The sequence below is a fragment of the Cervus canadensis genome, chromosome 14 (assembly GCF_019320065.1).
Source record: "Cervus canadensis isolate Bull #8, Minnesota chromosome 14, ASM1932006v1, whole genome shotgun sequence".
Taxonomy (NCBI): Eukaryota; Metazoa; Chordata; class Mammalia; order Artiodactyla; family Cervidae; genus Cervus; species Cervus canadensis.
Window position 1 is genome coordinate 11,012,645 of NC_057399.1, and position 14,727 is coordinate 11,027,371.

At 52.3% G+C, this 14,727-nt stretch overlaps 1 protein-coding gene across 1 annotated transcript in view; it reads right to left on the minus strand.

Annotated features, from left to right (window-relative positions):
• CCDC180 (coiled-coil domain containing 180) overlaps positions 1-14,510 on the minus strand; it is a 60,038-nt gene extending 45,528 nt beyond the window's left edge. Inside the window, 10 exon segments of the mRNA XM_043487357.1 lie at positions 1,021-1,140; positions 2,916-3,079; positions 4,871-4,966; positions 5,088-5,198; positions 5,307-5,435; positions 6,464-6,573; positions 7,834-7,922; positions 10,842-11,032; positions 13,687-13,776; positions 14,070-14,510. Of these exon segments, the coding sequence (XP_043343292.1) occupies positions 1,021-1,140; positions 2,916-3,079; positions 4,871-4,966; positions 5,088-5,198; positions 5,307-5,435; positions 6,464-6,573; positions 7,834-7,922; positions 10,842-11,032; positions 13,687-13,755 (1,079 nt within the window). The 5' untranslated portion in view covers positions 13,756-13,776; positions 14,070-14,510.
• Positions 14,511-14,727: the final 217 nt, after the last annotated feature.

Here is a 14,727-nt window from a genome sequence, read left to right on the forward strand (position 1 = left end):
CCAGGCAAGAATACTGGAGTGTGTTACCACACCCTCTTCCAGGGGACCTTCCTGACCAATGGATCAAACCTGCGTTTCTTATGTCTCCTGCGTTGGCAGGAGGGTTCTTTACCACTAGCGTCACCTGGGAAGCCCGAGTGGAGTCATAGAAAACAACAGAAGCACTTTTCCTTGTGTTGAGATTTTTATCCACCTTGTGAATTTCATGCTTGCATGAAGATGTGGCTGCACCTGGGGCAGCAGATGCCCATCCTGGTGGAGTCTCTCTGGCTCGAGTTGTGTAGGGTCCTAACAGTCATTAACATCCTAGGAGAACTTGGGCTCTGTAGTGAGGTGATGGGAGGAACCTGTATCCCAGAGGGACCAGGATGAAAGGAACCAATGAGGTGCATGGCTCCCAGCACATGAAATGACTCTGCCTCGCAGGACCATGCAGGCTCCATCCTGATGCTGAGGGTGGATGCTACAGACTCCCAGGATCTAGAACATTCAGCGTGCCCCCACCAAACAGCTTATCATGGGATCAGAGCTGGTGAACACAGGCCTAAGCAAAGCTTCTGTCCACAGCCTCTCACAGGTCCCTGTCAGATGACAGCAGCCTCCTTACCAACCTCTGGGCCTTCAGCTCCACATCCCTCCATCCACGCTCCAAACTGCAGAGCTGATGGAGCCACTCCATGCCTCACTGCCCTCAGGAAAAAGTCCAACTCCTGACCTGGCTCCCCCGAACTCCCCTACTCTCCTCTGACCTCACCCCTAGCCACTGGCTCCTTCCAAGCTCTTTGGCAGAGTCACACTAAACTTCCTTCTGCAGAAAATGTGTCACGTTCCCTGTTGCTACTGGGCTGGGACACCCCAGAACGTGGACCCAGGTGACCAGCCCAGGGCCCGAGAACAGGGAGATGGCCTGGTCTGGAGGACAATGCCTCAAGAGAAAAGCCAACAGTAAGGACTGTGCCTGCCTCCCCCGTGGACCCCCAAAGGTGCCCCTCCCCAGGGGGCCCTCCCCTCCTACTGTACCAGATGGTGCACAGGTGGTCCAGGCGCTTCTGCTGCAGGATGCTCTGGTCCTTCATCATGGTCTCAAGCTCCTTCTTCACAGCCGGAGGAGTCTGGATCTTCTCACTGGCCATGAACTCACTGGGCATCCAGACACATTGGCACCATGGACAGGAGAGGAGGGGCAGGGTGGGTGGGAGAGAAGGCATGAGACCCACAGTAAGAACATTCAGCACCCTGACACCACTCCCAACCCTGTCCCCACATCCGGGCCTCAGGGACACTGAGGAAAGGAGGGAAGAGAGGGAGGGAGGGTGGGGGAGGGAGGAACAGAGGGGTCGGCAGGCACAGCTCAGGTGTGGGTCCTGACTACTGCCTCCAGCCTTGTGACCTTGGGCAGGTCGCCCCTGCCCTGAAACCTGGTTTCCTCTTCTGTCAAGGTAATGACAATACCTTCCTCAAGTGGCACTTGGGAGGACCCCACCAGATAATGCGCGCAAAACCATTAGCACCATGCCTCACTCCTGGGAAATGCCCAGTAAATGTCACCTCTTCCCACTGCTGTCCGTGATGGTTACTGACGTCTTAACCTCCCGGGTCCAAGCCCAGGCCTGGACCAGGTACTTTCCACAGAGCATCTTGTTGATCATCACTGCAACCCTGTCACCAGTCCATCCTGGTATCTGCAGACAAGGCCTGTGAATGTTTAAGCCCTTGACCAAGGTCACAGAGAAAATACAGGGCAGTCAGACCTCAGTACACTTCTCCACCCGTCCTAGACTCAGACTCCGGTGGTCTCCGTTTAGAAATGCAGGTGGACAGCGGGCTCTCACCACCACACCTACAGCACAGACAGACACTCTTTGGTGCCCTTAGACATCCTGGTTCCAAGTGCCCCTTTCTTAGCAAAAGAAAGCCTTCTTTGCTGGCCCAAACCTCCACGACCCTTGCGTCAGTATTAACAAGGGTGCCACGTGATGGGGGAAGCTTGGAGCTGGGCCCTCTCTTCACCCTCCTTCCCAGGAGTGAAACTTGCTACCACGGGGTGGGAAGCGGCCCAAGCCTGAGGGATGGCCATTCTCCTTGGCCCCGTAACAGTAAAGAGTGGACAGTGGGCAGGTGATCAGGCTAACATTTTCAAACCACTTGTACAGTGGGCTTCAGCTAGTGAAGAATCCACCTGCAGTGCGGGAGACCTGGGTTCGATCTCTGGATTGGGAAGATCCCCTGGAGAAGGGTAAGGCTACCCACTCCAGTATTCTGGCCTGAAGAATTCCATGGACTGTATAGTCCATGGGGTCACAAAGAGTTGGACACCACTGAGCGAATTTCACTATCACTTTTGGGCTTCCCTGGTGGCTCAGATGGTAAAGAATCTACCTGTAATGCAGGAGACCTGGGTTTGATCCCCGGGTCGGGAAGACCCCGGAGAAGGCAATGACAACTGACTCCAGTATTCCTGCCTAGAGAATCCCATGGACAGAGGAGCCTGGTGGGCTACAGTCCATGTGGTCACAAGGAGTCGGACACAACTGAGTGAATGACACTTGCACTTTCAAGAAGATACATATGAGAAAATGTGTATGAAGAAAATAAGATACAAATCTACGCATGCAGTATGGGTCTTAAAATAGCCCGGAAGAAAATAATACCAAAATATCAGCTGTGCTTCTCACTGTGATGAGAAATTAATGGTGACTTTTAATTTCTCCTTATACTTCTATCTATTTTGACTCTAAGGCGGGGGGGGGGGGGGGGGGCGGGAAGCACCTATTACTTTTACCATCAGAAAAAGCAACGGCATTTTAAAGTAATGACAAACGGAGGGAGAACGCACTCTTCTCTCCTACCCATGCTGGCGGGGGGTGGGGTGGGGTGGGGAGGGGAGAGCCTCCGCAGTGCGGGCAGCCGCTGACCTGAACGCCTGCACCAGGCTGTCCTTCTTGAGCGCCTTCCAGGCGTCCATCAGGCACTGCCAGCGGCGGTGGCTATCAAGCTCCTGCTGCAGCCTGGCCTCCATCAGGTTGACGAACAGCTGGGCAAGGGCCCTCCGGTTGCCCAGCAGGGCGCGGTTTATGATCTGCAGTCATAGGCGGGCAGGTTCTAGATGGAGCGGGGGCTCTCCAAGGTCAGAACAGGGCTCAGTAGGACAGGGGTGGTGGGCAGCTGGAGAGGGGCCAGGTGAGCTGTGGGCCGAGCGCCGAGCAGGGTGGTGGCAGCATCTGAGGAGTACTGGGAGGGGAGGTCACTGGGCACTCAAGGAAGCTGCCCGGGATTCAGCAGCTACAGACAGTGACAAGGGTCTGTCCTGAAGGCTTCACAGTGAATCCTGGCCAGATGAGTTTCAACCCAGCCCCAAGGCCATCTCAGAGTGTTTAAAAAGGTGGTTCTAAATTCACTAGAGTTAGGCACTTCAGCGGGCTCTCAGTGTCGACCTGTTCTTTTTGTAAATTTGCTCCAACAGCAGAATGCTCATGCTACCAGGGACCGGTCACACATGGTTGTGATGAGAACCGGCACCCAGTGACCAAATGAGGCCAAAGCTAGAACACTCTCTAGCAGTCCTCCCAGGTGCCCTCACAAGGGCACCTTTGGCATGGCAGTGGAGACGATTCTTCACTGGGTGGTACTCATCTGTCATCTAGCCTCCCCAAGCCCCTTCAATAAGAATGGCCTCTCCCATGTCCCCAAGGATTGGAACAGCCAAAAATGTTCCCTACATGTCCCAGAGCCCTCTATGCACCGCCCTGGCGCAGGGCTGAGAACCACTACACACAGCGGGCAGAAATTCCAGTCATAAAAATTCCACCAGAAGCTGAGGTTTGATGCCACCTGTTCCTAGCTGAGGGGCATTGGCAAGTATTTCCCGAACCGCCAAATCTGTAGCCATAATGTGAAGACGATGCTCTCCACAGCATAGGGTACTGCTGGAGGTGAGAGAGACAGACGCACACAGAGCAAGGAGAAAGCACCCGTTGTTCTGTGGACGATGAGCCCAGCGAGGTCAAACGCTGAAATGCAACTGGGAGACTGCTAACTCTGACACGCCTAGTCGAGCAAATGGTTAATTCAGAGTCAGGAACTCCTGCTTGTCTCAGATGAGAGCGGCCACGGCTGGGCCCTCTCATGGAGCCCTCCCAACAAGTACTGGCGCCTGAGAATCACTGTCCTCATTTTACGGACACGGAGTTCCAGGTGCAGCAATTTGGGGGAACATTCATGTCTGGACGGTGGAGGAAGGGGTCTGTGCTTCCTCCCCGTCCGAGCTTCGTCCAGGACCCCGAGGCACACGCCTGGGCTGGCGCCCATCTGTGCTTCTGAATATGGTGCTCCTTCCACTCTGCGTGCTGCCAGGAGGCCCGTGACCTGGCAAGCCCAGCTTTCTGCACCAGACGCAGAAACCCACCTAAGAAAATGTGCCTCTGAGGAGCCAGAAGAAGTATCCTGTCATGAATAACATTGATTTTCTTGTGTGTTTTTTTCTTTTTAATCCCAAGAGGTCACTTATGAGTGCACACACCACCCTGAGCCCACGAGAGCTATGAGATCACACTTCTGTCATGCAGCACACACCGCACTGCACGTGGCTGCTGAGACACAGCCCCGCAGGTGCCTGCAGAATCAGCGTCGGTCAGACTGCTGACACTGTGCTAGGTTCACTGGGACGAACATGGCAGGGAAGCACAAAATGTACTGGAGGGATTTCCACTGGAAGTACTTAACAAAGACTCCGGTTCTGAACTCAAGTGGCCAGCCTGAGTTACTTGGAAACGTTACATGTGAGAAGCCCATCGCTGCTGAGACCCAGGCTCTAGGGCGTCCTGTGGTCCTGCTCTTGCAGGCTGATCCCGTTTGCGTGAAAACCACTCACCATGGCTTCTTTATTGATCAGCCTATATACGTCGGGCTGCATGAGGTAGGAAGTTTTCTCTATGATTTCCACATATTTCTTCAACACGCTTTTTAGCTAGAAATGAAAAGGCACCACAGTGAGTGACTCTCTTCTCCTAGCGGACTGAAAACAGGGGATGCCCCATAAATCGCACAAGAGTGAGAGTCACCCAGAGCCCATCTGCAGGCCAGCTCACTTTATCTACCCGGGAGAACTCAAGTGAGTGCAGCGTCTCATCCAGCTCCTTGATCTCCTGCTTCTGCAGCAGGAACTTCTCGGCCACCTGATCCCTCAGCTCCAACAGGGTCTGTGCAGAGAAGCTTGGGTTGGACTGTGAGAGCTGGTGGGACAGAGGGAAGGAGGAGCAGGAGCGGGCCACAGGCGGGGCAGGCCCCACCACGAGGGGGATGCCTACTTGGATGGTGTAGTCTTCGAGGTTGCTGTCGTTTTCCACCTTTCTGAAGAGACTGTCGACATCCTCTTCAGACTCAGCCAGCTTTTTTAAAAGAAGTGCTCCTGGTTCCAAGATGAGAGGTTCCATTTCCTAAAACAGGCCAGGAGGGCGAGGGCGATGGTATCAACACCCCTGGGACAGGAAGGACTCCTCCCCAACCCTATGGTAGGGAAGCGCCAGCTGTGGCCCCTCTCAAAAACAGTGACTCGTAACTCGACCTAAAGAGTTAAGGTTTACTCATTGTGCACAGCCACGGCGCGAGGGCAGCACCCTTTGGGACACACAGCGTGTGGGAGCCCTCGTCCTCAGACTCACATGGTCCTCGTCACAGCCTGTGAAGGAGGGGCTGACCTTATGCCCGGCCCATGGGTGGAGCTCCACAAGTATTCATTAAAGAAGTGGCCAAGGAAGTAATTCCAAGAGTACTTCAGATGAGGAAGCTGAGGCTCAGTTAGGTGGTGTGACCATAGGCGCAGAGCTCATGGAGAGCAGAGCGCATGTCCGGTTGGGACGTATTAGAAAAGTGATGAGCTGGCTGCAAGAGTGCCTTCCTGGGGCTTTGGGTCTACAGCCGTCTCCCAGGATCCAGGGAATTCACACAGAAAGTGCAGAGTGTGATTCAGGGCCTAGAGATATGGACCCGGAAGGGCAAAAAAGCTCTCTTTAGGGGATATTCAAGGGGTCAGTCTGGTTACAGACAAGGTCTCCGGAAAGGAACAGGGAGCCAAGTAAGGGTAGTGCCTAAGGGCAGGACGTTTGGCCCCTTGTTAGCAGGATCGAGCAGGGTGATCAAAGACTTGGCTTAAGCATCAGACCCAGAGTCCAACTCCCACTTGGCCCTTATGTGCCCAATCAGGCAGGACTTTCTGGGCCTCACCGGTAAAACGGGGGTTGTGACAGTACCTGACATACAGGGCTGCCCTCACCATCAGCACTTGCCATGAGCCATCCACACGTGACTCCAGCAATCCTGTCCACACCACTCCGTCTACACCACTCCGTCTACACCGCGGTGAGCCACTGAGGGCCCGGGGGGAGGGGCACGGGTGCTGTACGGAGACCACCCTCCCGTCGGAATGGCCCAGGAACAGAAGGGGGGTGAGAGGGAGAATTCTCACCATCCCGATCCGAGCGATCTCCTCCTTAAAGCTCGCCAGGGCACTCTCGTAGGCCCTCCTCTTGTTATCTCCTTGCTTTTGAAAGGTGGTGGTGCTGATCCTCTCAGGAACTAGAGAACAACAGAGGTGACGAAGCTGCCCTCAGAGCTTCCAGGTGAGGTCAGAGCACCCAGGGGAAGACAGCAAGACAGCAGGTGCCTGGGTTCAGGAGATGCCCACCCCCAGAGTCTCATCAGAGTCTTAAGGATAAAGAAGGTGATCCTTAAGTGCTATAGGGAATTACATATACAACTTGCATATACAACTGAATGCTGGAAAAATGTTCCAAATGGTATGTACAGAATAAGGCCATCTAGGTTTTAATTAAAAGTTTTATAGAAGAAAATACAGACACAGATAAGAATTACTGACACTTCCCAGCACTTACCAGCTAGGTATTGTTCTAAGTCAATTACTTCTCGGGATGAAGCCAAGAGGTAGGTTCCATTATCCTCTGCCCTGCTGTCCCCTGAATACATGTGGGACCCTGGACACTATGTGGTCTCTTGGGTAGTGGGCACTCTTGGGAAGAGAATGCGTGCTACTGTGGAGGTGGACTTTTCACTTTCTGCTTTATCTCTTTCCTTTGTTTTTCTACATTGAGCGAGTACTACTTTTTTAATCACAAGGAGAAACAGCTTCCATATCAGGATAAAGTCAAACTAGGGTAATGTGGTGTGAAGGAAAAGAAAGAAGGAAATAAAGTGAAGTCACTCAGTCGTGTCTGACTCTCTGCAACCCCATGGACTGTAGCCCACTAGGCTCCTCCGTCCATGGAATTTTCCAGGCAAGAGTACTGGAGTGGATTGCCATTTCCTTCTCCAGGGGATCTTCCTGACCCAGGGATCAAACCCGGGTCTCCTGCGTTGCAGGCAGACGCTTTACCATCTAAGCCACCCGGGAAGCACAATGTGCGTGTGAAGGTATGAAGGAAGGCAATGTCAGCTGAAAGATCCTTCCGTGAAAGCACAGAAGATCAAGCTACAGTACACCCTTCACCAACCGGTCTCATCAGTCAGTGCTGACTGCAGGCGGCCCCCTTCCTCCCCCAGCTCCCTGCATGAGGAGAAGGCCCAGGGGAAAGGGGGACAAGGGTTCAGGGGAAAGACCCAGAGGACAAGGCTGAGGGGAGGAAGTTCAGGGGACAAGGCTGAGGGCAGGAGGTGGGGAGAAAGATCCAGGGGAGAGGGTCCAGGCGGATGGCGTCCTATGAGGCTGAGCAAGGAACAGTGGGCCCTGCAGGTGCCTCCACATTAGACTTTCCAGGAGCTCCCCACGGAGCACTGTCTGGCCCAGGCCACGCCTGCCCTCACAGCTGAACACAGGCTCACCAATGGTATCCGTGAGGCCCCGGACTTCTCTGGCGGCGATGGTGTTCTCACTCTCTTGAGCTTTTTCCTTTTTGGCTATTTCCTTTTCCCTGAGGCATAAGCAGAGGGAAATACTAATCCCCACAGGCGCCTCACCACCCCTGCCCCCCAGGGTAGCTCTCAGTGTCCGCAGAGACCCTGGGAATTGGCAATGGCCTGGGGCCACCCAATTCCAGAATGCCCTGAAGACGCACCCCCAACAGACACTGCCAGGGTATCTGCGGCCAGAAGACACCGCACAGTCCTCAGATGAGAAGAGGGGCCTGCTCCATCCTGGCCACACACCAAGTGTGGGTGGTGAGCATGAGCCGTCTTCCGCACGTGGAAACTGGGGGCCACTGGGGGCTCGGCCAGCCTGGGAAGGCCGGACCGAGGCTCAGTGTTCAGCAGGCCCTCATCTGCTTCCTCAGCAACCCATCAGATGAGGCACCTGGGGTGACCCCATTGTCCAGGGTGGGGGATGTGGGAGGGAAGTCCCTGGACAAACTGGCCCTGGGACGCCCAGATCCCTGCCTGTGATGCCCAGGTCCATGGTCCACAGAGTTTGGGTGAGGGAGGAGGAAGCTGGGACCCCAGGACAAACTGTCTCAGCAGGGAGGAGCTGGGTGAGCACAGGCTGGGTGAGCACAACTCAGCTTTGGAATGAAAATCCTGGAATGTGCAGTCCACAGGACAAGTGCCCAGAAACGCAGTTCTCAGCAACACCTGCTGTGCCTGGGGGCCCCGACACGTGGAGCGCTTTCCAGACACTGTCTGATGTAGTCCTCATGGACACCTACTGCCAAGGGAGACTGCAAGGCGGTAGCTGATGGGGCCCAGGCTGACCCTCCAGAGGCGAATCTCTCAACTTTGTCAACCAAATGCCCCTGGATTAAGGCAGCTGCACTGGAGCCGGGGTACCCCGACTATGGGAGCTGCTTACAGCTCTGGCTTCTCGGTCACTTGCCCCCAGAACCTGGGGACTTGGTTTATGCTAGTGGTGACCTACCCGTACCCCGAGTTCCTCTTCCACTTACCCAGATGTCCTGTCCTGGGTGAATGAATGCACAAGTTGACTGGTTTAGCTAGCTGAATTTTCAAGAAGGGGACAAGGCCCTCAGAGAAGTGCTGATGCTGAGTTAGTGACCTCAGTTGCTTTGAGGGTAGCAGGGCCCGGTTGGTTATAAACACATCTCTCTTCTTGGGCAGGGAGTTGTGCTCTGGATTCACATCCACAGCAGAGTGGACCTAGTCTGCACCAGGAAGCCGGCACAATGCCAGCGCCCTCCATGAGCAGTGCCTTTCCCCAAATACTGTCCTGTGGGTGCCAAGAGCTCCTAACTGATGTCATATCCACTTATGGGGATGATGGGTGGTTCAAGCCTAAACTCAGGGGAAAGGGGGACTTCAGGAGACCCTGGGACTAATAGAAAACAGGTCAGCGGAGAGGAGCCTGTCCTTTAAAGGATCCAGAGTTACAGTCAGGCTGCGAGACTGTCCCCCTGGGAGATGGGGGGATCATGGTCAGATCCCAGCTGTCTGTGCCTCTGGATCCTTGCATTGAGCGTCAGGGACATGAGCTGGAGAGTGCTGACCTCCTGCCTGTGCCTGGGCGGCTAATGGGTCTGCCCAACAGTTCAGGGTGCTGAGTCTCAGGAGCTGTAGGGGAACTTTGCCTGGGGAGACTCGAAGGGCAGGGCAGGGGAGAGACCTTCACCCAGCAGGGGGTCAGTCCCTGCTCCAACAAGGTTAAAGGGGACACAAAGGCAGATAGAGCTGGACTGACTCCCTGTCCCAGCGTCCCACACCTGAGAAGCGTTTATGGTTGGTGCAGAGATGAAAGAACCTAGGGGCAGCCCAGCTCCTGCTACATTCTCCAAAGTGCCCCCCACCCCCCGAGGAAAATGCAACCCCTCCTTTTCCTTTCCTCCTACTTGAGGAGTGTGAGCCCAGGGAGCTGAAATGGCACGTTCGGGAATCTCAAGTTCAGCTCCCTGCTCCTACCCCACTGGCTCCCATCTCAGGGAATGGCTGTCCATCCAAGGACTCAGGCCAGAGACCTAGGACTCTCAGGAGCCCTCTCCTCCCACCCAATCCGTCACCTGGTCCCCTGGGTTCTGCCTCCAAAATAAACCCAAAGTGCCCTGCTGACACAGCCCGACAGAGCTGACATGGACTACCGTGGCCTCCTCCCTGGCCTCTCTGCCCCTCCTTGCAGCCCCCCACATTCTGCACACCATTGCTTGAAAGTCTTTAAAAAAAAAAAAAAAACCCTGAGGGAAAGGGTGGGGAGGGAAAGGGAGGTGGGAGGGAGGTTCAGGATGGAGGGGACACAGGTAAACCTGTGGCCGATTCATGTTGATGTACGGAAAAAACCATCACAGTATTGTAAAGTAATTCTTTTCCAATGAAAATAAATTAATTAAAAAATAATAAAAGAAACCCTGTACCCATTAAAAAAACAAAAAACAAAAATGCAAATCACTGCTCACTCTAGTCACTCCAGTGAATTTCGAAATACTGCCTGTGGCCGGCAAGCCTCTCCTGGCCTCATCTCCCACTCCCCTCCCCAGGCCCGCTGATGTCTCCGGTCTTCTGGAGAAGATCAAAGTGGTACTGCCTCCGAGCCTCGCCCTGTACTTCCCTGCTCCCATCCTCTGGCCTCAGTGGAGGTCTCCTGACTCCTGTCCCCACCACCCTGTCCTCAGTGTCAGAACCTTTCCATCTTTGGGGAGACCTGCTTATTTATTTACTGTCGAATTCAAGTTCCAGGAGGTTGGGATCTGCATACCTGCTGCCTGTCAAAGGAGGGAGGGAAGGAGAAGCAAACAGTCCTGCAAAGTAGACATCATTATTATTTCCGTCTCTCAGAGGAGGTACCTGGGACTTCATTCCCATCCAGTACTCATCTTGTGGGAGCTCTTCTTGCGTTTCTGAAAATCCTAACCACGCCTGGTGTGTGGGGCTGTGGCCTGGAAAGCAGGACCCACCTGTAGAGAACAGGGTTTTCTGTGGTCCAGTCATTGGGTAGGCTGCGCATCCACTTCTGCTGCCGAGGAGACACCATCTCGCCTTCACGAACATCCACCTTCTTCATCAAGGGCTTCTTGCCATCCTTTGGGATCATGGAACGCTCCACAGCTCGCTTCCTAGAGGATGCCAGGGAGCGGACCAGCTGCACCTGAATCCATGGAAGAACCAGGTGAAGGGAGCTGGAACTGTAGACTCCCGAGCACCCAGGCTGCCTGTGCACCTTAGAAGGTCAAGTGTGAGCCTGCCAGCAAGAAGGCAGTTTGAGGGAGGCCCTCAACCCCAGGGCATACCCCATGAAGGAGGGCTCTCTACTCCCCAAATTGGTCATTCAGACACTTCTGGGAGGTCATCTTTTAAGAAATTTTAATGAGAACCAAGATGTGCATCCCATCATTTTTTATAATCACAAAGAATTGGAAAAATGGAACTGTCCAACAATAGGGGATTGGTTAAGTAAACCCAGTATCTCCGTTCAATGGAATGTTAGGAATTTATTAAAAACGAGACTTACAAAGGATTTTTTATGGCATGAGGAAATACTTATGATATGATATACAACAAAACCTAGTAATTAAGAGCATAAAAGAAAATTATGATGAAAATTATACATTATGATTTCAAAATTTTAAACGCATGGAGAAACAACAAGGAGAAAATATGCCAAAGGTGTAAGAATGGTTGCTTCCAGGGAGCAGGATCATGTGAGCAATTTCTACGGTCTCTTTACACTATTATAATTTCCAAGCCCTCCACAAAGAGCATTACTTAGGACTCAGAGTAGGAATAAAAATCCCCTTTAAATAAGCAGTACAGAACTTCAAAAGAAGGGTTTGAGTATGTGTTTAAGATGTCATCTGTGCAGTTTTTTATAGATGACAAGGCAATGCCAACAACTTATATAATTACCAAGAGGGCATTACTTTAATAAATTACAGGAAGTCCTATATAAAAAACCAGGCAGCCACTAAACATTGTGAAGTACCTGAATTTGCACTGACACAGAAAGCTGAGATACTGTAAACAGGGAAAAAGGAGGTTTTAAGGCACTGCTGTAGAATCACACTCACTTTTTAAAAAAAATATATTCTTCTTCTTCTTTTTACTTATTTATTTTATTAGTTGGAGGCTAATCACTTCACAACATTTCAGTGGGTTTTGTCATACATTGATATGAATCAGCCATAGAGTTACACGTATTCCCCATCCCGATCCCCCCTCCCACCTCCCTCTCCACCCGATCCCTCTGGGTCTTCCCAGTGCACCAGGCCGGAGCAACTTGTTCTCATGCATCCCACCTGGGCTGTGACCTGTCTCACTATAGATAATATACATGCTGTTCTTTTCGAAACATCATCCTCACTTCTCCACAGAGTTCAAAAGTCTGTTCTGTATTTCTGTGTCTCTTTTTCTGTTTTGCAAATAGGGTTGTCGTTACCATCTTTCTAAATTCCATATATATGTGTTAGTATGCTGTAATGTTCTTTATCTTTCTGGCTTACTTCACTCTGTATAATGGGCTCCAGTTTCATCCATCTCATTAGAACTGATTCCAATGAATTCTTTTTAACAGCTGAGTAATATTCCATGGTGTATATGTACCACAGCTTCCTTATCCATTCATCTGCTGATGGGCATCTAGGTTGCTTCCATGTCCTGGCTATTATAAACAGTGCTGCGATGAACATTGGGGTGCCCGTGTCTCTTTCAGATCTGGTTTCCTCAGTGTGTATGCCCAGAAGTGGGATTGCTGGGTCATATGGCAGTTCTATTTCCAGTTTTTTAAGAAATCTCCACACTGTTTTCCATAGTGGCTGTACTAGTTTGCATTCCCACCAACAGTGTAAGAGGGTTCCCTTTTCTCCACACCCTCTCCAGCATTTATTGCTTGTAGACTTCTGGATAGCAGCCATCCTGACTGGCGTGTAGTGGTACCTCATTGTGGTTTTGATTGCATTTCTCTGATAATGAGTGATGTTGAGCATCTTTTCATGTGTTTGTTAGCCATCTGTATGTCTTCTTTGGAGAAATGTCTGTTTACTTCTTTGGCCCATTTTTGATTGGGTCATTTATTTTTCTGGAATTGAGCTGCAGGAGCTGCTTGTATAGTTTTGAGCATTAATCCTTTGTCTGTTTCGTCATTTGCTATTATTTTCTCACAAATCTGACGGGCTGTCTTTTCCTTACTTATAGTTTCCTTTGTAGTGCAAAAGCTTTTAAGTTTCATTGGGTCCCATTTGTTTAGTTTTGCTTTTATTACCAATATTCTGGGAGGTGGGTCATAGAGGATCTTGCTGTGATTTATGTCAGAGAGTGTTTTGCTATGCTCTCCTCTAGGAGTTTTATAGTTTCTGGTCTTACATTTAGATCTTTAATCCATTTTGAGTTTATTTTTGTGTATGGTGTTAGAAAGTGTTCTAGTTTCATTCTTTTACAAGTGTTTGACCAGTTTTCCCAGCACCACTTGTTAAAGAGGTTGTCTTTTTTCACACTCACTTTTTAAACAGAAAAATTAGAGATGCTTTCATGCATAGAAAAAAGATCCAGGACACCCAATGGTTAATTTTGGCTATTTCTGAGGAATTTAAATTAAATTTTAAAATAGATTTCACAATTTTCAGGAATAGACATTCTAATTTTGTATTCCTACATTTTAGGAAACAATAATTATTTTTCATCAAAACAATTTCAAAGCCCTTATTTCATTAGGTTCCCAGGCAAGGAAGTCTTCTGAGGGAGGGAAGTTCCCGGGAAGCTGAGGGAAGCAGGGGGCCAGGGAAACGGGGACTAGAAGGACAGGCCTACCTCAGCCTCGAAGATCTGCTGGTAGACCTTCCCGCTGGGAATCTGGGTCACCTTCCCCACGGAAGACATCTTGGCCTCGAGCGGGACCCCCTGCAGGGAAGCCGTCGTCTGCGGGTTGGTCTCAGACCAGGCGGATACCGAGAAGCCTCTCCGCCCGCCTCCAAGGAAAAGTCCTCCCTGGAGGACAAGTGTCTCCAGACAGACAGACGGGCTGGGCGAGTCCACCGGGGCCGAGGCGCCCCAGCTCTAGCAGAAAGCACCAGAGCCCCTCTCAGGCCTCAGGGTTGATCCTTTAAAAGAAGAATCGGAGGTGGGGGCGGGGGGAGCGGTGCGAAGAAGCAAAAAGGAAGCAGCCCTCAGGCACGAACCTAACTGGAACTCACCGAGAAGGCTGGGCTCCCAGCCACGCGCCCGGCGCAAATTCGAGATTGACGCTGAGGGCAAAGAATGACGGTTACTGTTTTGTACTTCACTCTTTCAAACTCTCCGGGGAAGAGTCAACGCAGATTTCAGCCTGGCCTTGAACTCCTGACTGGCGCTGGAAGCCGTTCGAGGACCTCCGCCGCCGCACCCCCCTCCCCAAAACGGACACTTGGGTAGGAGGGAGCTGTCCGGGGCCGCCTACGCCACCTCCGCACCTACTGAGTGCTGGGAAGCGCAGCCCCCTCCTCTCACGCCTGCCCCAAGCCCCCCGCGGAGGGCGGCGGTCTCAGGACAGGCCCTCTCAGCCCCGCCTGCAGCGAGGCCCTGTGTTCAGGCGCCCGGCTGCGGCCACACCGGCAGAAAGTAGCACTCCAGCCAGCCGGGCCGCGTCCTACCTCAACTGCGACGAAAACACACTTGGTCTCCGAGGCAACACAGAGGGGCGGGAGCTCCGCTGGCCCCGCCCTCACTTCCTATCCGGGGAGGGGGCTTGGCTGCCCTTGGGGACCGGAGCCCCCACGTGGAGTAGTGAAACTCCTGGCCATTTTCTCTGGCGGAGGGATATCTCAGGGCTGGCCGGAGCATCCAGAGCAGCCCACTGAATATTCCGAAAACTAA